This window comes from Adiantum capillus-veneris, chromosome 19 (assembly GCF_014529385.1).
Source record: "Adiantum capillus-veneris isolate H3 chromosome 19, ASM1452938v2, whole genome shotgun sequence".
Classification (NCBI taxonomy): Eukaryota; Viridiplantae; Streptophyta; class Polypodiopsida; order Polypodiales; family Pteridaceae; genus Adiantum; species Adiantum capillus-veneris.
In genome coordinates, this window is record NC_140949.1 from 133,405,518 (window position 1) to 133,428,899 (window position 23,382).

The 23,382-nt window shown below is 46.3% G+C and overlaps 1 protein-coding gene across 2 annotated transcripts in view; it reads left to right on the plus strand.

The window, feature by feature from the left end:
• The window catches only part of LOC147434900 (ribonucleoside-diphosphate reductase subunit beta), a 194,258-nt gene that overhangs the window by 100,880 nt on the left and 69,996 nt on the right, over positions 1–23,382 (plus strand). For both annotated transcript variants that reach the window (XR_015185398.1, XM_086491290.1), the window contains exons 10-11: positions 17,303–17,374; positions 17,506–17,571. Coding sequence is in view for 1 of the 2 variants with exons in the window: in XM_086491290.1 (XP_086347416.1) it covers positions 17,303–17,374; positions 17,506–17,571 (138 nt within the window). In the remaining variant the exon portion in view is untranslated. The remainder of the gene's footprint in view (positions 1–17,302; positions 17,375–17,505; positions 17,572–23,382) is intronic.

Genomic DNA, 23,382 nt, shown 5'->3' on the forward strand with positions numbered 1-23,382 from the left:
AAACTGAGTCAATAGAAGCAGGAACATCGCGTCGACCAGCAACTATGACAACCACCATTCCACCACCACCACCGGCTCTTGGGGTAAGAGGTGACCAACAAGATATGTTGGCCCATATTACTGAACAACTGCAGAGTTTTTCTGTCCACTTAATACAGCAAGGGAGGAGTCAAGAAAGAGATCAAGACCCTAGAAGAGCACGACGACAAAACAGGGAGTATCACTGCTACAACTACGGAGAAGATGGTCACGGTATGTACTACTGTCCCAAACCACAACAAAACTATAATAGAGAAGGTAGGAGGAACCAATTGTCACCCCCTAGAGAAATAACACCCCCACCCCGAGCACCAGTCCCACCAACACAAATTCTACGTCCGCCACAATCACCACTTACAATCATCCTACGCCCACCACCAATTGGTACCCGCACACCAAGTATCATTGGTCTTGCAGAAGAGGTCAAGATGAGTACAACATAAGAAGGATCAAGTAAGAAGACTATTCAAAGAACTGAAGCAGTGGAACAAGAGGGTAAAGAATCAAAAGATGCTACCCAGGTGGGGGAGGTAAGCCAAGAAAATTGTGTTACAAATGTAAGTACATCTTTAACCTTGGATGAAATAGGCACCAAAGCAATCAGTCGACAACATTGGGCAGTAAGGGTAAAAAGGTGTAAAGTGTTGATTAGGCCTCGTCAGAGTAAGAGGAATGCAAAGGTCATGAAAGATACAAGAGAAGAGGAAAACCAGCCTGTTAGCAAGGCTTTGCAGAAGGTGGACAACATATCAATCAAAGGGGAGGGCTTTGAAAACGGAAGCCTGTGCACCAGCATGGACCCAGGACAGTGTAGCAAGCTAAAGGAATCTTGCATCAAGGCAGTTTCACTAGAGGACCATAACAAAGAGGTAAGTATGACTGAAGGTTTGGAGTTGGATATTGCTCCAGAGGCTTGGCAGCCGAGCAAGACTTTATTGTGTAGTGTTATAGACTTGGAGATGGGTAATGCCTCTAGTCTACTGAAAGATGTTATAAACTTGGAGATGGGTAATGCCTCCAGTATATGTGAGGATGTTCAGAGTAAGTGTGATGATCAATATGTTGCCAACCTTTTAAGGATGTTCCAAACTCCTCCACAACACAGCATTGTGTTTGCATGGGATGCATCAGACCTATGGCTATCGCTAGCCTCTATAACATATAGAGAGAAGATTAGCATGGAGATAAGAGCAAAGGAGCCATGGATAGACAAAAGCCTAATAGAATGCAAGAAGGAAGACCTCATTCGCAATTTGGTACAATTTTTTACAAATAGTGCATCCTCTCTTTGGAGAAAGGTAAGTGGATTACGCTTGAATTTAAGCCGCAAGGTAGGTGGCTTTCTATTAGCATCAGTAAAAGGAACTGACATGTTTGAGCACACCCAAAAGAAGCATGATATGCTTGCAGTTTTTTCTAGTCATGGCAGTAAGCAGGACTCTGAAGACAACTTGAGCTCACCACACCAACAAGGCGGCCATATATGGTGGATTCTTGGTACACTCTTGGGAATCATAATTTTCGGTTCCGTCTTTGTAGGAGCCAAGATGCTCATTTCCCCTCTCGCTACTGGTGGTTACAAATTTTGTCCAATTTGGCATGCAAATTTTATTGTTCGGACACTGCAGACAATGATCCTATTTTTCACTTGGGATCCAGGAGGACACGGACACAAAGTTCTGGAAGCCATGGGCTTCCCCTTTAATCAACCGACACTATTCCAAGAAACAAGCTATCACCCGGACCTGTTACAGATCAACGAATATCCTAGAAATCTCACCAATGGCCAAATGGAATGGATAGTTCAGAAGGCAACTCGATATCGGATCCTACAGCTAAGCGGAAGAAGAAACAGATGAGCTAGAGGCATGAATGCCTCTAGCCAAAAGGGGAGGGCTAATGATGGGGGCTTTTCACAAGCCAAGCTCCCATACCCCTCTTCTCTCGTCCCCACCCCATGAAAACCCCCTCTTAGGGAGGGAGTGATAAAAAGCATTGGAAAAAGTAAGAAGAAAATAAAGTATGACTATGTAAATATATGAGAAAGGTAAAATTGGCCACCTCATGCCTGCGGGGCAGCCCATCCCCACCTTGCCTCCTTTTTCTTCACTGTTGTCCCGCCGTGTGTCCCTTTTCCTCTCCTCCACTCAAAAGGTCAACCCCCTCTCTCTTCCCCTTGTCCTTTCTCCTTTCTCTCTCCCCTCAAGCTACCCCACCTCTCACCAATAATGCATTATAACTCACCAATAATGCACCAACTCACATGCAACTTACCCTATCTTCCAAAATAGTATACCCCACCCCCTCTTTCTCTCTCCTATCATATCCCATGACCCAAATACCCCCCTCTCTCTCTAAAGGGCGCCATGTCTCTTGTCTTGTAGCTAAATAACCTCCCCCACACTCACACACACTCAATTTCACTGAAAAAGGTGCCCATAGACCCATCCCCACCCAGTGGTTACCTGATTTTTCTTGTGTTCACACACATCTGCACACAGATTCACCTCTGAACACACTCCCCTCTCTCCCCTCTTGTAATTACTTTATTCTTCATGTCACCTCTCACTTTTTTTCATCAACCCATCTCTCTCTCTTAGTCTCTCTCTCATGAGACTGCTGTTTTGGCACATATACACACAGTCAGACAAGTGGGGCCCACAGTCACATGGCCTATGTAGATAATGATTTCTTCATTTCTAAATTCTAAAATTTCTCCCCCCTCCTCCCCTATATAAAGAGGGGTCACCATCACACTAAACACACACACCATCACCAAAGTACACACTATGCACTGTGTGTGCCTAGTGCACACACACACACCCACACCATCACCATCACCGCAATCACCATGCTCGTCTTGAGCATGACCTCTACACCCTTGGGCTATGGAAGATGAAGGGAAACTAAATGAAGGATGATGGCCATAACCCTCGTGCGAGTCTTCGCCACCAACTCCCACCTATTCGCCATGTGCTTTACCACGCTCTCCCTTCTCATTCCCCTACCCTATGCTCCCCATTTCATCGCCTTATTCTCTAAATAAAGCTTGAGGTTTTGTGAGTATGTTTTCTTGCAATGGTTTGCCCATGTGAGGTGTGCGGAATCGCCACCTAGTCTTGTGTTTGGAGTGAGCTTGTGTATGTGTGAAGGGTGTGCGGATTCGCCATCCTTTTGTGGTGCCTAAGTACTAAGCCGCTATATCCCCTCCCTCACTCTCTCTCTCTCTCTCTCTCTCTCTCTCTCTCTCTCTCTCTCTCACTTGATCTCATTCCCTTTCCTCTTCATCATTACTCCCAAGCATCCATCTCTCTTGGATGAAAACTTGGTTATGGTGGTGTGTTGTTTGCGTCCTAGCCGGTGAAGCTAGGTGGTGCCCCCTGTTTGCTTTACCATGACAGGCTGGAGGCGCGCCATTCGGTCCCCGGCGTTTTAGAGGCCGTCGGAGGTTCGGGGTTCGCTTTGCTCCCGTCAGAAGGAAGATGTCAGAAACCATATAACTGCGGACAATTTTTTTTTCTTGAAAGCTTGCTAAGTACTTGGAGTGTGCGACTTGGTAGCTATAGACATCAACATCTGCATGGCACTGCTTTTGAGAAAAAGTGACTCGAAACAAATATCGGATCCTTCTTCGCAAGTGATCTTAATGGCATATGCCTTGTAAGACATGAGCGGTGAAGACGCGAGCGCTTGATGCGCGATGAAGTAAGGGTGGGAGTGCCTAATAAGTCCGGGTTGGAGGATAGAATTCCAATAGCTTTGTCTGCTCGTTTGTAGGACCGGTATGCTTTCAGAAAAGCACACGCCTGATGCTCTGATACCACTGTCACAAGGCGGGTACCACGTGCCAATAGAAAAGAACAGACTGAACAACTGTAAGTACTTAAAATAACAACTGAACTGAGAGAGAGAGAGAGAGAGAGAGAGAGAGAGAGAGAGAGAGAGAGAGAGAGAGAGAGAGAGAGTGGCGGAATTCCACCCCAGAGAGTATTGGCCCCAAACCTTGGCGCCCCTTTCGGTATTTCTTTATATTGCATCAACACAGTACAAGGCGGTACTCCAGACTCTGCACCTTCTCCAGTAAGCATGCTAGAGAATGAGCCCTAGCCTCATATTTAAAGGCCCTTGGCCTAAAAAGCAGTTACAATAAAAATCCTTTAAAACTCAAAAGCGTCTAGTCCAAAAAGCAATGCCAAAAGCTGCCAACGTAATTTACTGAAATCCGTATAGCTTGCCACGTAAGCAGCCAACGCAAAACGTGGAAATCCATACAGCGTGCCACTTCATCATGCTAGCGCAATTTTCGGAAATCTACCACGTCATCAGTTTTTGCGTGTGTCCGGGTCGTGCTTTATTTTCTTCCTTTATGTCACTTGGGGCCCCATCGAACGGGGCCCCCATAAGCTGGTAGGACTTCTTCTGTTACTTCTTCTTCTTAGGGTTTAGGCCCCTCGGCCACATCTGTAAGTTGGCTCCATTCTTTAGGCTTTGACACGTTAGCAGTTTGTTACAGTATTGGCCCCAAAGTCTGCACCCTTTCAACATTTCTTTTTATATTAATGGCAAAGTACAACACCCGAGGGACCTCTGCTCTCACTCTACGTCCAGATGATCTGCAGAGTGAGCCTCCCAAGGGTCTATTTATTCTTACTGGGGATGCCTATTTTTGGGTTTTCCTGTCCCCACTTTTCCCGACTTGTCGTCCCGTCCTCTTTTTTACACTAAAAATCCATTTGAGCCCCTCCCCTGTCTCTTGTCCCGACTCCTCGGACGCGTCCCTTGTGACTATGGCAAAAGCTTCTAACTCAAAAGCAAAAAGTCCCAAAAGCTTATGGCTCCAAAATGTGGCAGAAAAGCAGGCAGCGCAATTTGCAGAAATTCGTACTACAAGCTGCCACGTCCCCATCTGTCAGTGCGAATTACGGAAGGCCGTATTGTTTGCCATGCCAGCATGTCAGCGCAGTTTTCGGGATTCCACCACGTCGCTTGCCATGTCAGCCTATGTCCGTATAGTTTGACCGGGTGGTCATGCCATGTTATATGTTTATGACAGCAGACCTGCATGGATGTCTCGTTGTCACAATCTTGGTCACCCCAAGACGAGAATCCGACATGACACACGAGAGAATCACTTAAAATACTTCACAACTTGAAAACTTGAGTCGACTCGGCCTTGCGTAGTTCCGTGCCCAAAGGTATTGGCCCCAAAACCTGGCGGCCCTTTTGGTATTTCTTTATTTTATTAATGCTTGAGCAAAGTACAACACCCGAAGGGGTCCTCTACTCTCAGACTCTGCGTCCAGATGCCTTGAAGAGTGAGACCCCTCAGGCTTATTTATTCTTAAAAGGGGTGCAAATTTAAAAGAAAAAGTTCCAAAATTATCCTGGTCAAAAGTCTGCTAGAAAAAGCACTCAACACAATTTACGAAAATCCATACCACGTGAGCAGTTAGCACAAATCCAAGAAATTCGTACTATTGCCAGACGGCATTTGTCAACGTGAAATCCAAGCTGCCTGTCCGTACAGCTTTCTGCCACGTCATCAGCTCTGTCCGCGAGTGGTCATGCCATGTCACCATATTGTGACAGATATCAAGGGCTCCAATCTGGAGTGAGAAATTTGATTGTCCCTCGAAATCTCCCTCGGAATGACCCTCATAAATTTTTGGAGCTAACTTGAGTTGTTTTGCAGATATGCTATAGTTGAGGACGATAACTTTCGTTCAAGAAGGGGATATGTCACAAATTGCTGACGTGTCAAGTCACTGAAGAACAAAGCCAACCTGCAGATCCCGGCCGAGGGGCCTAAACCCCAAGAAGAAGTAGAAGAAGAAGAATTCCTACCAACTTATGGGACCTCGTCTGATGGGGCCCAGGGAACCTAAAGATATTAAATTAAAGCAGGATGACCACACACACTCACACTCTTGCGTAAGCTGCTGATGACGTGTTAGGTGTCCGGATGACCGCAATTCACGTTGGATTGCTGATGTGGCAGACGATACGGAATTCCGCGTTTTACACTAGCTGCGCTGACGTGGCACTTGTACGGATTTTCGTTATTTGCGTTGGCAGGTTTGTAGGCAAGTTTTTGGGACCAGATGCTTTTGAGTTTGAAGCTTTTCATGTAAGTGCTTTTCATAGGCCAAGGGCCTTTAAACATGTGCAGAGGGCTCAGTCTTTGGCATGCTTCTACTTGAAGGTGCAGAGCTTGGAGTACCGGCATTGTACTGAGTTCAAGCAATATAAAGAAATACCGAAAGGGGCGCCAAGGTTTGGGGTCAGTGCTCTCGCGGTGGAACTCCGCCACTCCCCGTCTCGTGTGTTGTGCATCTCTTTTAGTTCAGTGTTATTTGAAGTTAAGTCGTTCAGTCTTTTCTTTTCTGGTGTCACATGGTGCCCGTCCCCGTGATAGTTGAAGCTCTTTCTTTTTGTGTGTTGCATGATCGCACGTCTGCAAGCTTCTTGAGTAATGCGATGATCGTGCTTTCCTGGACTGACACGCATTCGTCGAGTGTCTTTATTGTGCCTAGGAGATTTCAATTAATCTTGTTAATGGTCTCGCACATTTCTTCTTTGCATTTTCGAATGGCATTCTCCAGAGGGTGGTCCTTACCATATTACTTCTTCATGTTTGAGAACCGCAATAGGAGAGGGAGAGGGAGAAAGAGGGATAGATGGATAGGAAGCTTGTGTTAGACCTTCCACTCACGAGAGAGAGAGAGAGAGAGAGAGAGAGAGAGAGAGAGAGACGAAATGAAATGATATATTAAGGTCTTCAAAAGGCTAAAATGACCTATGAGACCAATCCGTTACAAACGTGTGAATCTGGTACCATGTTTGAGTGCAAAAAAGAGATACTAAAGTGAATCTAGAAGTGCTAGTAGCTGGAAATGTGTGGGGTATGTGTAATCATTGATACAATGGGTGCCCAATACAAGAGAAAGATACAATGGGTGATGTATCCATCATCATCTGTAGTCTGGATGTCGAGATAGTATGGTCAAATCCTCTGTTGTAGTCTTCGTCCATGCTGTGAAGCTTCTCTGCTTAGTCGTGGGCGTCTCAATCTCCCTAGCTTCAATGCTTGGTCAATGAGAGTACCGAGGGTGTGAGTATGAGCTGAGCTTTGCAGCGGTGGTTGCTCCTCTATCTGTCGAGTGTCTGGTGTGAAGAAATCAGTAATCTGTCTTTGGAATTGTCTCTCTCCAGGTCTCCTCAGTAAACTATCTTTGTGTCTGTGTAACTCAAGTAGATATAGTCCAAGACATTTCTGGTCCTGATAGCTCACGACTCTGAAGAAGGGTGCGAAGCCTTCCTTGAATAGACAATGGAAGTGACCCGGTATCTCGTAATACAGTGTGCACTGACATATATAATGTGTATCTATCTCTGGCTCTGTATGGCATAGGCAGCTTATCTTGCTGGCTATTGGTATCCCTCTGAATCTAGTTGTCTCGATCTCAAGCTCGTGTGAAGATGTTCGTATCTGACCAATGGCACACCGTAACCCATGAGATAGATGTGTATCCATATAGTAGGGTCGAATCACAAACCCATCCCTTGCGAGTTGGAGAAGATGCTCTCTATAGAAAGCCATCTTCGTGTCCAACTCTTGTGTTGGCTCTATCCATCCATGTCCTCCTGGTGTCCAACTGGCTCAAGTCCTAGTGAATGAGTCTAGTAATCTCCACCCGTGTAAGAGACAATGAGGTGCATCAAGGGGGTACTGGAAGGGAGGCAAGCTGTCCATGCTGAAGCCTTGTATCTGGAACCACGATGACGTTTGTGCATACCAGCATGATATGTCCCCATGGAAAGCTAACTGTCTGGAGGACTCAAGGGCCAATCTGGCATATCTGTCTCTGGTATTATCCCATAAGCTGTACATAAAGGAGAATGATCTGGTAATAGGGGAGAGTTGCTAACTTTGTTCTAATGACCTCGTGCGGCACGGAGGCCTTGGCTCTTATCAGCCGTGAGATCATAGATTCCAAGGGCCTCTCCATACCTCTCTGCCCATTCCGACCCATGGAGGGTTCCCAAACCTGAATCCCATAGAGCATAGCTACCAAGGTATCAAAGAGCCAGAACTTTGTTCGGGATTTCTGGAACTGAACCTATGAACACATCCTCTCCATTCCTCCCAAGGCCGCAAATGCTTTGGTTAGTGTAGTCTCTGCTGTTCTTTTCGAAGAAAACCCTGGCCAGGTGAAGACGACCTTAAGATAAGTGTATGCATGTGTGTACTCCACAGTCTCCCGACCATAAGTGAATGTAGGTGCTGATCTCCTGATCCGCTACGGTATGGTGTTAAACACCATAACCTTGGTTTTACCAAAACAATCCTCCGTAAAGCTATGTAATGCATTCAAATGTCGTTGCATACCCTTCGGAATATCAGCAACATATAGCAACAATGGAATCCATGTCCCTGCCAGCTGGGTACCTTTGTCACCCTCTGTCAATGTAATTAGAAACCTTATCTATATACATACCAAATAGAGTAGGGGACAATGGACAACTTTGTTTCACTCTAGTAGTGGAGTGAACCAAATTAGATATTCCCTCTGGAGTGCGTACATGTCTCACTAGTGATCTGTATAGAGCCATGATCCCCCAAATCAACTCAATGGGCACTCCAATCTCCTGTAGTCTACCCATCATTTTGGCTCTGGGCACCATGTCAAATGCTTTGCGGAAATTCACAAAGCTACAATAAATCCGTCTCCCATGTGCCCTACCCTCCTCAATGATGGCTCTGAGTGTCAGAATATGGTCAAGAAGTGGAGAAGCCTCTTCTGAGCGTCTTCCGTTGCACAAGGTGCCGGAAGGCTATCCGAGACTGTCAATGACCTAGGAGAAGATCCCTCTAAAGCTATGCAATCGTCTCTACACACTCCTTGCCATACCAACTCTTTGAGGTAAGAAAGAATCCACGGGAGAGACGTGGAGTGGCGGAGTTCCACTCTCGAATGACAATGGCCCCAAAGACAGCCCCTTTCAGTATTTTTTTTTCCCCCAGAAAAAGATCCTTCATGAGTTGACAAACCTGCCCAGTGGGCTACAAACTGCCCCTGAAACAGAGGGCTACATCAGCAAATGGGGAGACTCTCCCAACGGAAAAGAAATATATATACAAAGGCTAAATCATGAGATAGGTGGGGGAAAAAGCCACACTGTGGTCTGTACTGCCATCGGGGCACTCCTTGAACCATGGTGAAAAATGGTCCAGGCTGCCACAATCTGAGAAAAGCCTCCCGGCGCTCCGGCATGCAGTCAGAGCTACCTTGGAGCTGCTCGAACTGGCCCCTTAGTTTGTAAACCAGCTCTAGCCAAAGGTGGCGAACAGTCTCTGCCGGAGGAACACAATGAGCCTCAAAAATGCGGAAGCAGCGGGCTCTCCAAATGAACCAAAGTGTCAAGCCGGAAATGAGCTCCCAACACCTCTCTCTATCCTTGCTCCACCCGTGAGGGATAATCTCTGTGTCTGGCTGTAGTGTAGGTCTGCCATCCTGTATCACAATCATCCTGTTGACTGAAGCCATCTCGAAAGGCATCGCTGGGCCTGATAGGGTGGACCAGGCAGCAACCTCCCCAAGTGTACTAATGAACAAAAGAAAGTGCAGGCATCAGTCGCAGGATCGGAAGCCACACCTGCGTGCCATGGGGCAATCCCACAGACAATGTCGCTGTCTCTCAAGTGGATGGCTGCAAGCCTCACATGCTGCCGAGAGGCCATTGTGCACCAGCCAACTCCCAACTGCCGTCGCTCTGTGTGCCTCCAGCCACTGGAACAAAGTAACTCACCTCGGTTGTGGGCTGCTCACAAAAGTCTGCTAAAAACTCTGCCGTTAGGCCCTCCTATTGGCAGTGGGACATTCCGACATTGCAAGAGGTCGAGCCTCTCTCCGAGCTGTCAGTATGTAGTGCCCCAGCCGAGCTGTGTACTGAAAAAAGGGGGTCCCTGGGTGGTCAGTTGGGGCAAAGGAGTCTCGCCAAAACCACTCACCTGGGTCCCACTGTAGTCGTGTGTGAGGCTGGCTCTCCCATGCCCAATGCGGCCAGTATCCTATCTCTAAGGCAACAGGGTTGGGGTCGATGACACAGGTCCTCCCGCTGAATCCCGCCCCTCTCTTTGTACCTCAAGGAACAAGCAAGAGCGTGAATCTGAGCTGGCCCTCACGGCTATGAGGACCTCCATTCACGTGAAGACCCCCATCCAGCGAGGGGCTGACGGTTCTAAAGGGATGAGCCAATTTGCTGGTAGAGCCTCTGCAATGTCCTGACACATGCTCTTTGCCCCTCTCATGCCCTGCAATTGTGTGCTCTGAAGCTCCTCTAGAAGACGTCTAAACTGTAGCCAGTCCCCAATGGAGCGGGCTGGCCCCTCTGCCACGGGGCCCCAAGAGACATGTGGATGGCTCCCAATGTAACAAACTTGGACACTCCAGGTCTAGATTCTGTCATGACACAAAAGAGATTCACTTCAAAACACTTCACAATTCACGAGTCGACACGGCCGAGCGTAGTTCTGTGCTAAGAGAGATTGGCCCCAAAGATTGGGGCCCCTTTCGGTATTTCTTTTTATATTAATCTTTGAGGAAAGTACAACTCCCGCGGGTGTTCGCTTTGAGACTCTACGTCCAGGTGCAAGGGATGCCAAAACAGAGCCCCAAAAGCATGTAAACTCAAAAGCAAAAGGCCCAAAAACAGCTAGCGCTGCTCGTGGAAATCAAATCCGTACAGTCATGCCATGTCAAAGCAACGTCAGTCTCGTAGACGACAGTATAGCCTGCCACGTCAGTAGCGTGAATTGCGGGCGTCCGTACATTAGCCACGTCAGCAGATCTTGCACAATTTTTTAATGCCTAGGTGTCCCCGTGGCCCCTCGGCAGTTGTCCATATGTTGGAACAACTTATTGGTCATGCCACGTCATAAGTTTGTGACGTACCCCCCTCTTGAAAGAATTGTGATCGCCCCCGATTACGCTTGCAAAACAGACAGAGGCCATAAACCATTTCAGTAGACACTGACTCTAAGTACCGATGCACTAGACACGACACATCTAGCACTTGTACAAAGACGGCAGTCACATCACTGCACATGACATCACAGGACATCACATGACAAATCAATCAAAGAAAATTCATTCCAAATCTCAGACCATGACTGCCAACAACATATTTAGTAACTGCATCTAGATCCATCCCGGACCTCATTGATGCCGGATTAACTAATCCTTATTGCGATCATGTCTATAGAGATCTATGAGACCGAAATGCTGTAGTCATTTCGTCTTTCAGTTCCTGCACTCAAACAAGTCACATGAGAGAGTACAAATCATTTATATTCAATTTCAGGGATTCCGTTTCATAAGGTCATACAACAGAATACTGTCAGCCCAGCAGTATCCCTGAAACCCAAAGGGGACATCAGTGACTCTATGCAATCGAGGTAATCTGTGACAAAGGAGCAAAGCGACTCACCTCTTGTGCAATCCCTCTGCACCATATTCAACCTTGCTGATCTGGGCGATCTATCGAAGTAGACGTAGCTAAACCGAATGCTTCAAGGTAAAGTTCCAAAATCTGAGGAGTATCTGCTAGTCCCTCCTCCTCCATCCACTTCGCATCTAATGTGGGATAGTTCTTGAATTTAACTAAGAATTACCAAATCACTTTACCTTTCATCTTTCTTTCCTTCTGTGCCAAAATTTGTTCAGGAACGAGTATCTCCTCGCTCTCTTCCACTTCGGGTTGCTCATCAGGCTCCCCACGAACTGACACCCTCACCTTTGAAAGGTTTCAAGAGATTGACATGGAATGCATTGTGAATCTTCCAGGTATCGGGCAGCTCGAGTCGAAAGGAGACATCATTTATCTTTTTTTTAATCTGGAAAGGGCCATAATACCTCATGCTAAGCTTCGGAAAAAGCCGCTCCTTTCCCTTTCGTTTCCGTAGGCGTGCCTTCTCAAATCGTAAATGTCGATCTACTGCCTTCTTATGTCGTTCTTGAGACTTCTCTAAAGCCTCGCAGACCTTGGCAAAAGCAGTGTCCAAGTCCCTCGTGTACTGGTCGGCTTCAAAAATCTTGTCTTTAGTGCTGAGAAAGGGTGGAACCTTCTGAGCACCTTCAATTATCTCAAATGGCGAATTCCCACTCGAAGAGTGAATTGTGTTATTGTAGGCAAATTCCACCAAAGGCAATTTTTTTCTCCATTTCCCTCACTGGCTGTGTAACACACACCATTGTTTTCTTCATCAAGTAGCCATCCTGTATGGAATATCCTAGCACTATCTCCCCATTCTATATTTGAGTAAAAACATCGGTAAAATCCAGATCGATGGCCTACTGGTCAACCATATACTCGAAGCTTCTATGATGGATTGCGGAAATAGCCAAGACAAGGGGCTTCCGAGACAACGCATCTGCCACTAAGTTTTTCTGTCCGTGAACATGGGCAATCTGGAAGTTAAACTGTGACAAGATGTTAGTCCACCACATCTGCTCTTCCAAAAGCTGCTTCTGTGACAAGAAGTAGCGTAAACACTGAGGATCAGTAAAGACCGTGAAATCGGCTCCGAGTAGATAATGTCGCCACTGAGTAAGAGCATGGATCACTGCCAATAGCTCTTTCTCATAAATCTGTGCTACCAATTCTGGCCTTGAAAACATTTTGCTTTCATAAGTGATCACATGGCCTTCTTGCATCAAGACCGCTCCCAGACTACGACCACAAGCATCACAATATACTTCGAATGGCTTTTGCAATTTTGGCAAAGCCAACACTGGTCCAGTAGTCATTTTTTCCTTAAGTGTCTGAAAGGGAATCACCTGTGTCGGTCTCCGAGAAAGGGACTCCTTTCTGGGTCAATAAGTACAAAGGCGAAGCTACCTCTGCAAACTTCCAAATGAACCGCTAGTAGTAAGCACACAAGCCCAAAAAGCTTCTCACTTCATGAACATTCTTCAAGTCTGGCCAATAGCGGATAGTCTCAATTTTGGCTGGGTCCATTTGTACTCTTGCTGCTGAGACGATGTGTCCAAGGACATGTATCTCTGGCAAGAAAAGCTTGCTCTTTTTGGCATTAATAACCAATTTGTGATCACTCAATGCCTGAAAGACCTGTAGCAGATGGTGTCGATGCTCTGCTTCATCCTTGGAGAAAACTATAATATCATCAAAGAAAGTGCCTACAAAAGATCGATGCTCTCGGTTGAAAATTGCTGGAGCATTGATAAGTCCAAAAGGCATCACCAAAAATTCGTATAAAGCAAAGCTTGTCTGTAAGGCTGTCTTGTAGACATCTCGCGGAGCGATTCTGATGTGATGTCATCCGCTTTTCAAATCAATCCTGCTGGAACAAGAGGATCCCTGAAGTCTGTCAAGAATATCTTCGATCCTGGGAATCGGGAATTTGTTCTTGATAGTGATTTTATTGAGAGCTCTATAGTCAATGCACATCCTCCAAGATCCGTCTTTCTTTAGTACCAATAGAACCGGAGAACAGTAGGGTGAAGATTTCGAATGTATCGAGAATCCCCGTTTCGCATGTCCCATTAGTTTTTGTATAGACTCAGATTTTTGTTCAAGGCAATAATCTCGGATCTCTGTAGGGAGTCCGCAACAAAACGGCTTAATCCGATCTTTGAAAGTGACCTTTTTAAACGAAGAGGTCGGTAGAAAAGAATCCCAAAACCTCCCACAATATGCGTTTAAAGTGTCACCCTTGGTCATCCGAAGATGGTTCCAAGAGGTTCTCACATCTCGTTTATACTCTTGGGTCAACCAAGAAGAAATGAAGAGCCATTTGAACTTCAACCACTTGGTCGGAGCTTCTTTCCTTAAAAGAAGAGTGGACCACCATGTTCGAGCATTTCCCTTTAAAAAGGATGCTGCCCTCCTGATCTTGGAGTGCTCTGAGTAATGCCCTCCAAAGAAGGCTATGTCAAACTATTGAATGAAAGCTAAAGCCTCAGAGCATCTCGGAATCTAGAAAAGGATTCAAATTTTATTGATTGTCCACCCTTTTTAAATTCCTTTGTCTTCTTGCTCTTATCTTCGAGGAAATCATACTGGTTGGCTCTGTAAAAGTGTTTCTTCTTTGCATAAAACATGTGGTCATCGGAGTCCGAACTGTCAGAGGATGACTCCTCCGTAGAACTATCAAAAACTGGACAGAATCTGATCTTCTTTGCCTTTTTCTTGTTCTTTCCAAAAATTTGTTTCTTGCTTCTCTTCTTGCCCTTACTGTCCTCCTCGCCCGAGTCAGAAGAGGAAGAGCTAGAAGAACTGTCAGAAGAAGAGGAAGAAGAATTGGATAATCCTTTCAAATGCACACACTTCTTCTGTTTTTGTGCAGATGCAAAAGAAGATTGACCGCCCAAGTATCCGGGGTAGTCAGTCCCCTTCTTGCGCTTGTTCCATTGCCTCTTCGTGTCTAAAAGCTGACTGATTTACGTCTAGACCACATCATGGAGTTCTTCAGTGAACATCCTTGGAGTAGGAGGCTTCTTGATTGCCGGTTTGATTGGTGGCTCGGTGGCTTTGTGCCACTAGGTATGCACTTCAGCCATCGACTGCTGGGTCAAAAATTTTGCATACTGGGGATCCTTAGCAAACTGAAGCATCTGCTTTGTGCACTCGTCAACCTACTGTCGTCGTTGCATCTCCAGAAGTTCGTACTGTGTGGGCCGGGGTGGTCGGTACAGTCTCTGCTAAGTTGCTTGAATTTTCCGTATTGCCTCCTCTCGCCTTAGCGGTGGTAGAAGAGGTCGACTGATTCTTTTCGGAATCCATAGGTGCCGCGAGAAGAAGGATCGGATTTCCCGGTAGAAGAGAAATCGGCCGTGCTCTGATACCACTGTAACAAACTTGGACACCCCAAGTCTAGATTTTGTCGCGACACAAAAGAGATTCACTTCAAAACACTTCACAATTCAAGAGTCGACATGGCCCGGTGTAGTTCCGTGCCAAGAGAGATTGGCCCCAAAGACTAATGCTCCTTTCGATATTTCTTTTTTGAGCAAAGTACAACTCCCAGGGGTGCTTGCTCTCAGACTCTGGGTCTAGATGCTTTGAGAAATGAGACTACCCTTCTATTAATTTATTCTTACAAGGGATGCCAAAAGCAGAGTCCCAAAAGCATGAAAACTAAAAAGTAAGAGGCCCAAAAACAGCCAGCGCTGCTCGCGGAAATCGTAAAGTCACGCCACGTTAGCAGCGTGTGTCGCGGACGTCCATATAGCGTGCCACGTCAGCAACGTGAATCAGTTCTCCATAAGTTGGAACAACTTATTGGTCATGCCACGTCATCAGTTTGTGACACCCAATCATGTGGCCGTGCTGGGTGTGGACTAAATGGTTCAGCACTAATGGTCTCAGGCGCTCCTCAATGCAAGTGGGCTGGTGTTGCTCCAGGCCACCCCTCAACTGCTCCCAAGCCCACAGTAGGCTCACTGCAGACCGATCCTCCCACCTCCTACTCAAGCCGACTCTGCACATCTCTGTGAAAACCCACTGTGGAAGGACTCCAAGGGCCCCTCGTGTGAGGGACTCTGGCGCTAATCCGTTGCAACAACAGCTCCTTCCAGGGCTCCCCACCTGGAAGAAGACCTCTGATCACCAACTTCCCAAGGAGGGCTCTACTCTGCCGTGATGGGTCTATGATCCCCAACCCTCCCTGGGAACAAGGTAGTGTGATAACCTGCCAGGAAACCTTGGCCCGAGCCGACTATGTACCAGGCCTTGACCACAAAAAGTTCTTGATCAACCTCTTCAGCTGGTTGATGCAAGAGCTAGAGAAAATCCAGCAAGATGTAATGTACCACATAGTAGCCAGGAGCACCTGGTTGGCTACTGCTCCCTTGCCAGCCAAAGAGAGCCGCGCTGAGCTCCAATGCAGTAGTTTCCTCCGAATAGACAGGAGGAGAGGAGCGATCTGCTGCTCTGGTGTCAAGTCCAAGCCAACCTGACAACCCAGATATTGTCAGGTGTCCCAAGGGGGAATCCACCTAAAACCCTCACTTGGCAACCACTTTGGCGTGGGAGCGTTGCCAACCCAAAAAGCCACTGTCTTCCTTCACTTGATCAATGCTCCTCACGCACAACAAATCACCTCAAGAGCCTGCTCACACCTGTGTAGGTTGGCCTGTCGGCCCTCCAAGTACGAGCCTGAATCGTCTGCAAACTCTGTGTCGAGAAGCTCCTCTCACCCTGATGGGTAGTTGTAAGCCTTACAGTCCCACCTCCAGGGAAGTCAAAAATCTGCTCATCGCCTCAGTGTAGAAGAAAAACAGGAAGGGGGCAAGAGGGCATCCCTGCCTAACCGGTCGGGTGAGCAAAAAACGATCCCCTCTTCCCCCTACCAAAAGCACCTGACTGTGAGCCCGCCTGTAAAGAGCTGACACCCCGCGGATCCAAGCATCTGAGAACCCCAACCAAAGTAGAGTGCCCTCCAGGAAATCCCAATCCACTCTGTCGTACGCCTTCTTAAAGTCGAGAAGCAGTACAACTAGGTCCTCTCCCCTGAAATGAGCCAGGGCCGTCGCCTCCCAGAAAGTGAAGATGTTGTCAAGGATGCTAGGCTCCTTGACAAAGCCTGTCTGCGTCCGATGTATGATGCTCTCTAGCAGTGGCTGAATTCTCAAACTCGGAGCCTTCGCCAAAATTTTGTAGGTTGAGTTGAGAATAGTGGTACTCAATCTCGTCCAATGGGATAAGAAAGATTAATCCCTCGCTCAAACTGTCAGGCATCCTCACCTGGGCAACTGCCGCGTGGCAGTGCCATGAGAGCTTCGTGAATCTCCTCTAGCTGGAGGGGCAGCTCAAGACTCTGACGCATCTCGTCAGTGACCAAACCAGGCATCTGTGCCCACACCTGCTCGCTGCATGCATCTTGGCTCTCTGACTGAGGCTCAGCTGAATGTAGGTCTCTGTAAAAGTCAGTAGCAACTGCACACATATCCTCTGGCTCTGTAGCAAATGAACCGTCTGACCTCCTCAACTGGCTAGCACTGGTGCGCGCGTGTCTAGGGCCCAAATTCTCGAAAAACTCACCAGTTACTGCTGCCTGCTCATGGCTTCCAGGCAGCCCATGCGCAATGTTTTGGTTAGATGATATAGGCTTGCAAAAGAGCCAAAGTTTTTCTTTAAGGTTAAGATGCTGAATTTGAATCCATCCTTTTTAACTATGCAAGTTCTTTATTTTTACATACAGCCTTATGTTAATGTTGATGGCTGCTGCTTGTTTGTGCAGGCACCAAATGAGCTCTTGATTTATGATCTTTTGTCGGGGAAAGCGTTGGAACTGGCTGGACATAATTGTCAGGTATGGCTATCAAATATCCTGGATATGTGGGGTTTTGTTACCTAGTGTGTGATGGCCTGTGTATACACTGGAAAAAAATTAAGCTTAATAGTTTCATCAATTACATACTCCTCCTTGTTTTGCTTGAACAGATTCAAGCTGTGGAGTACGCAGCTGATGGAGCTTATATTGTTTCTTGTGGAAGCAATCTTGTCAAGGTTACTACAGCTTTGAACTTTACAAATTTATGTATGGAATTGAAGTCGGCGAGAACCTTCATTTCGAAATGAAGTCTCTTATCTCAAAGGTTTTTGTTGCAAGTTTGAGAAGGATAGCAAAAAGGACTTGCCATTAGAAGAATCAGCTTTGCACTTTGATTTTTTGTTTTTTTTTGGGTCCAGAAAAGTAAGAATGTAGACAATGTCATAGTTATGGGAAACTCCGATACGGATACGGTGGTCCCAACTAGAGTTTCGACCATACTGGTCACAAGTCCACTGTCCACTAAGAGGAATTGGGAGACGGCTGTCATGCCATGAACGGCGTTCTGGATGAGTTTCGTTCCCAAAACGGAGATGGGAACGGAACACCGTTCCGGAACGGGGTGTAACTGGAATGGTGTTCCGAAATGGGGGGAACGAGGCGGAGCGGCGAAACGCGGGGCGAAATGGGCAAAACTAGGCATTTGGGGGAAAAAAGTGGGCTTTTGGAGGCAGATTTGGGACTATTCGGGGAACATATTTGGTGCAGTTTGAGGGCAAGTTAGGAGGCAGATTTGGGGGCAGTTTTGTGGTTGTTCAGGAGTTTATCTGGGACTAAGCTGAATGGAGGTAATTCAAGCCTTACTTTAGGTGGACCGTTCCGACCCCGTTCCCGTTCCGCCCCCCGCTCCTCCCTGTTCCCGTCCCATTCCGGACCCGTTCCCGTTCGCATTCCCCGTTTCCGTGCCCGTTCCGGGTAACTATGATTTGTACAGGTAATGTTGACTTAGTTGATTTAGTGATGGACTGCTTTTTGGCCATCAATTATGAAAGCTTATGACTTTCAGGTGATTTTTCTGCGCTTGTAAAAGATATCAGACGTTTTATGTGCTTTTAGCACTTCTAAAAAATAACTTGTGATTTTTAAGTTGCTTTTAAGGCTTTTGTGTGGCCAGGGTGCCACCAGGCCTCAGACTTGCGACTCTGGATTTCTATTGAGGGGAGTCATGGAGTTCTTGGAAGGCTGGATTGGATGGGGACGACTTGGCAAATAGGTCTGTGTAGAAAAGACCTTGTCTTTGAATCTTTAGATGTGAGAAGCTTGTTTGTATAGAGCTCAACAAATATTCAGTTGTTGCGTTTGGGGCAATGTGTGTTGCCAAAGGATAGCCACTGCACTTTCCATTATAGAACAAGATTAGGAATGGAAGTTTTATGGTTATTCTTGTGGCTGACGATATTTTGTGTGAAGACTTGTATGAAAAGAATGGTTGCAACATTTTGTCTTGAGAAATTTCACTATTGACTTGATTCTGGTGCATCAAGAGTTTCGTACAAAGTTCAAAAAGGCCTGGATGAGGTGACAAGATAGATTGTTAGCATTTGAAGTCTAACAAGGACCAAGATGTGACTCTGGTTGTTATCCAAACTTCAGTGTGGATTAGGATATGAATATTCAATGTTAACTATGTGATTGTAGACCGTATTCCAAAATTTGGTAAGGATTAAGATATGTGCTAGTGAATGCTTACTGTTTTGTGGGGATGGTCATTAGCATGTCTGCTTGGAGTCATTGTCTATTGAAGAAAGTGTTTTATGTTTGTCGAGGACAATCACCCTTATTTTATCCTCGGGGAGTGGGGGGGTGGGGCTATATGTCACAAAGTGATGAGGTGTGGCATGCTCGCATTGGAGCAGAAGCAAGTCAGGAAGAGTCAAGCTGTGCCACACCCGAACTGAAAGACCCCAAGTACAGTGCAACAGCCTGCAAATCATGCCAGAATTCATGGGTGCTGAGGTGGTAGACTGTATGGACGTGGCTGATGATGTGGCAGGCTCACTGATTTAGCAGTGGACTGCATGTTGGGCATCGGTTATGAAATCAAATGACTTTCCGGGTGCAAGTAAAAGGTAGTAGATGTTTTACGTGCTTTTAGCACTTTTGCCACCATTCTCAGGATTTCTAGGAAGGAATCCTATGTTTTTAGAGATGGCAGGCAAGAGCGAGTTTGTGATGCCTCCAATGGAAGTCTATCCTTATGGAGCAGGTCTAGGTGCTTTTGTGCTGTATGGTGCAGGTCCTTCGGCGCTTTTTGAGCAAAGATGGAGGGATGTGTGGCAATATGTGTGGCATGCCAGGATACCCTTATGGATTCCACCGGGTGGGAACACTAGCATGTGCGAAGGGGATTTTTGTTACGACCTTGGGCGCATAAGGCACACACCTCTATGACTTGGTGTGTATGATCCGTACGAACAATAGGATTACAAAGAAGGGGGCCAAAGTGGGAGATTTGACATTTTATCAAGGCTTCACGAGGCGTCCTAGATTTGGAGAAGAAGCCTATTTTATAAAGTGGAATGCTCAACAGTGGTTGTCTACCTTATTGCGACATGGACAGGCACCACGGTTGTGGGTGGGATTCAAACTGTTATTTACTTCCTAAGAGATGACAGCTGCATGAAGCATGGGTTTTGACGGCATGGACCCACTTGAGGATGAAGAAGACAAACTTTCTTCTGTCATGCAACCAATGGTTTTGGGATACCTTTGTAAGGGTGGCTTCTTTTAGAATGGTTCCGCTTGATGGCCCATGGACAGGATGGCTACACATTACTTAAAGGAAAATTTATGTTTCATGATGACAAGTCCAAAGAGATGACTAGATAGATTGTTAGCATTTGAATTCGTGTGAGGACCTAGTTGTGACTGTGATTGCTATCCAAAATTTAGTGTGGATCAGGATATGAATGTTCAATGTGAACTAAATGATTGTAGACTACCATTCAAAATTTGGCGAGGATTAGGATGTGTGCTAATGCATGCTTTATGAATGTGTTGTCTTGTGGGGATGGACTGTCATTGGCTAGTGTGCATGGAGTTAGTGTCTACTGAAGAATTTTCTTTTAAAGTCGACGGCGATTAGTCTTCTTAATGGGGAGAGGGAGGATGTAACAAAATGATAACACGGCATGCCCTGACAGACTGAAAGACGAGAGCAAGCTTGAAATGGACCTAGCCTAGTCTTTATTGATGAAAACGCCACTCCGCGTCTTTTGTCTTCTCTGAAGAAAGTGCCAACAAATAGTCTGTACTCTCGAAAAATCCTGTCCATCATCCGGTTAAATGTCGTAGGAGCATTGGTTAGGCCATAAGGCATCACCAAAAACTCAAATAACCCAAAAGTCGTCCGAAAGGCTGACTTGTAGACATCTGCCGACGCGATTCGGATTTGATGATATCCACTCTTCAAATCGATCCTCCTAAAGTACGAGGATCCCTATAGTCGGTCAAGAATATCATCGATCCTAGGAATCGGAAATCTGTTCTTGATGGTGATTTTGTTGAGAGCTCTATAATCGATGCACATTTTCCAAGATCTGTCTTTCTTCAAAACCAACAACACTGGAGAGCAGTACGGTGAAGTACTAGGTTGGACAAGACCCTTTTTCAAGAGGTCTTTCACTTGGTTCATAATTTCTTGGTTCTGGGCCCGCCTCGCACGGTAAGGTGGCGGGTTCGGTGGTGTGCTTCCAGGTATCAGATCAATGGTATGATCCTCAGGACGATCGGGTGGTAACTTGCCTAGCAGGCCCTCTGAGAAGCAATCGGCATGAGTGTGGAGAAAATCTTGGCGTTCTTTATCAAGTTCAGGTATATTGGTCCTATTCTCATCATTCATCTCTCTCAAGAAGATCGAGTAAACAAACAGACTGGATTTCATTAAATTTGAAATGGCCAAAGCCGATACCATAGGGCAGACTGGCCCTTAAGTTTTACATCAAGTACAATGGTTCCACCCTTCTATGTGGTCAAAGTCGCTTTTCTCGCCCGATAATCGACCACGACGTTGTTCTTGTGGTACCAAGGAATTCCCAAGAGGACATCACAACCTTCCAAAGGCATTATGTAGAAGTCCTCATGCCCCAAATACCCCTGACAATGCAACCGAAGCTTGCCAATGACAGGTGTAATGGCTACGTCCTTGCCAGGTGTTGCTAGAACTGCATCTGCTAGTGGTCCCATCGGATCGGGTGTGGTCTCCAGCCGCGCCGTCAATTCATGTGAAATGAAGTTGGCCTTTGCTCCTCCATCAAAGAAGATCAGGGCTTCGTGGTCTTTCACTTTGCCCTAAGCTCGACAAAGTTCTGTACTCTCATCAATCGTGCTAGGGTCAGTACCCATGCAATCTGGAACCAGTCCTATTTTCATCTTGCCTTTTCGTCCACGTTCCTCAGCTGCTCTCGGACCTTCAGGCTTGTCTTCATCCTTGTCATTCTGTTCTTTTGGTGCCTTTTTAGGGCACTTCCCGGAGATGTGCCCAGTTTCTCCGCATCCAAAGCACTTCCCCTCTTTGATGTAAAGAGCTCTCTCTTGAGGAGTGAGTGTGGGTCGTGCATCCTTTTCTTTCTTTTCTAGGTTGCTCTTCCTCTTTCTACTTTCATTTTTTGAAGTCTGTTCGGTCCTTTGCGTCATGATTTCATATGTGGGGTAGGTCAAACTGCCTGAGTGAATGGCAAAACCCCGTTTCGCATGACTCATCAGTTCCTGTATGGAATCTGACTTTTGCTCTAAGAGTGATCTCGGATCTCTGTAGGAAGTCCCAAGGTAAACCGCTCAATCTGTTCTTTGAATCTCTCGCAATATGCGTCCAATGTATCCTTCTTGGTCATCCGAAGACAGTTCCAAGCAGTTTATATGTCGCGTTCATACTCTTGAGTCAACCAAGAAGAAATAAAAAGCCTTTTAAATTTCAGCCATTTAACTGGCGTTGTCTTGTTCAATAGAAGCGTGGACCACCAAGTTCGAGCATTTCCCTTGAGGTAGCCCTCCGAATCTTGGAGTGCTCTGAGTAACGCCTTCCCGAGCAAGCTATGTTAAACTGCTGTATGAAAGCCAAAGCCTTCGAAGCATCTCTATAACCAGAAAACGTGTCAAATTTAATCGACTGTCCACCTTCTTTAAACTCTCGGACTGTCTTGCTTTTATCTTCTAGAAAGTCATACTAGTTGGCTTTATAAAAATTTCTTCTTCTTTGCATAAAAGCTGCTGTCGTCAGAGTGTGAAGTATCCAAAGACGAGTCCTCTGTAGAACTGTCAACAACTGGGCGAGATTTAGGCTTCTTTGCCTTTTTCTTGCTCTTTCCGAAGCTTTGCTTTTTGCCTTTTCTGTCTTTTGCGCTTGAGTTTGAGGAGCTATGAGGACTCTCAGCATAAGAAGAAGAAGAAGAATTGGGTACTCCTTCAAATCGAACACGCTTCTTTTGCTTTCTTGCCGATGCAAATGTAGACTGACGACCCAAATAACCTGGGAAGTTAGTTCCTTTCTTCTGCTTTTTGTCGTGCTTTTCTGCTTTGTTCTGCTCGTCAAAAAGTTGAGAAATTCGTGCATCAACCACCTCTTCTAATTCTTGCTCTGTATACATCCTTGGAGTAGGAGGTTTCTTCAATGCCGGTTTGAGGGTGGTTCTGTGGTTTGCCGCCACTGTGAGTGCACCTCGTCGAAGGAGGTCTGGCTCATAAATTTTGCAAATTTCGGGTCCTTCGCAAAATTTAGCATCATCTTTGTTGCATCGTCGATCAGTCGTCGACGCTCCATCTCTTCGAGCTCCGCCTGAGTAGGACGAGATGGGCCATACTCCTTGCGTGAATCTTCGTCGTGATCTCTTCCTGCATCTCCAGATGCAGAGGAAGTCGACTGATCTCTGCTTGAAGCCATAGGTGCTGCGTAAAAAGGATCGGATTTCCCGGTAGAAGAGAAATCTGCCGTGCTCTGATACCACTGTAATAGACTTGGACACTCCAAGTCGAGAATCTACCGCGACACC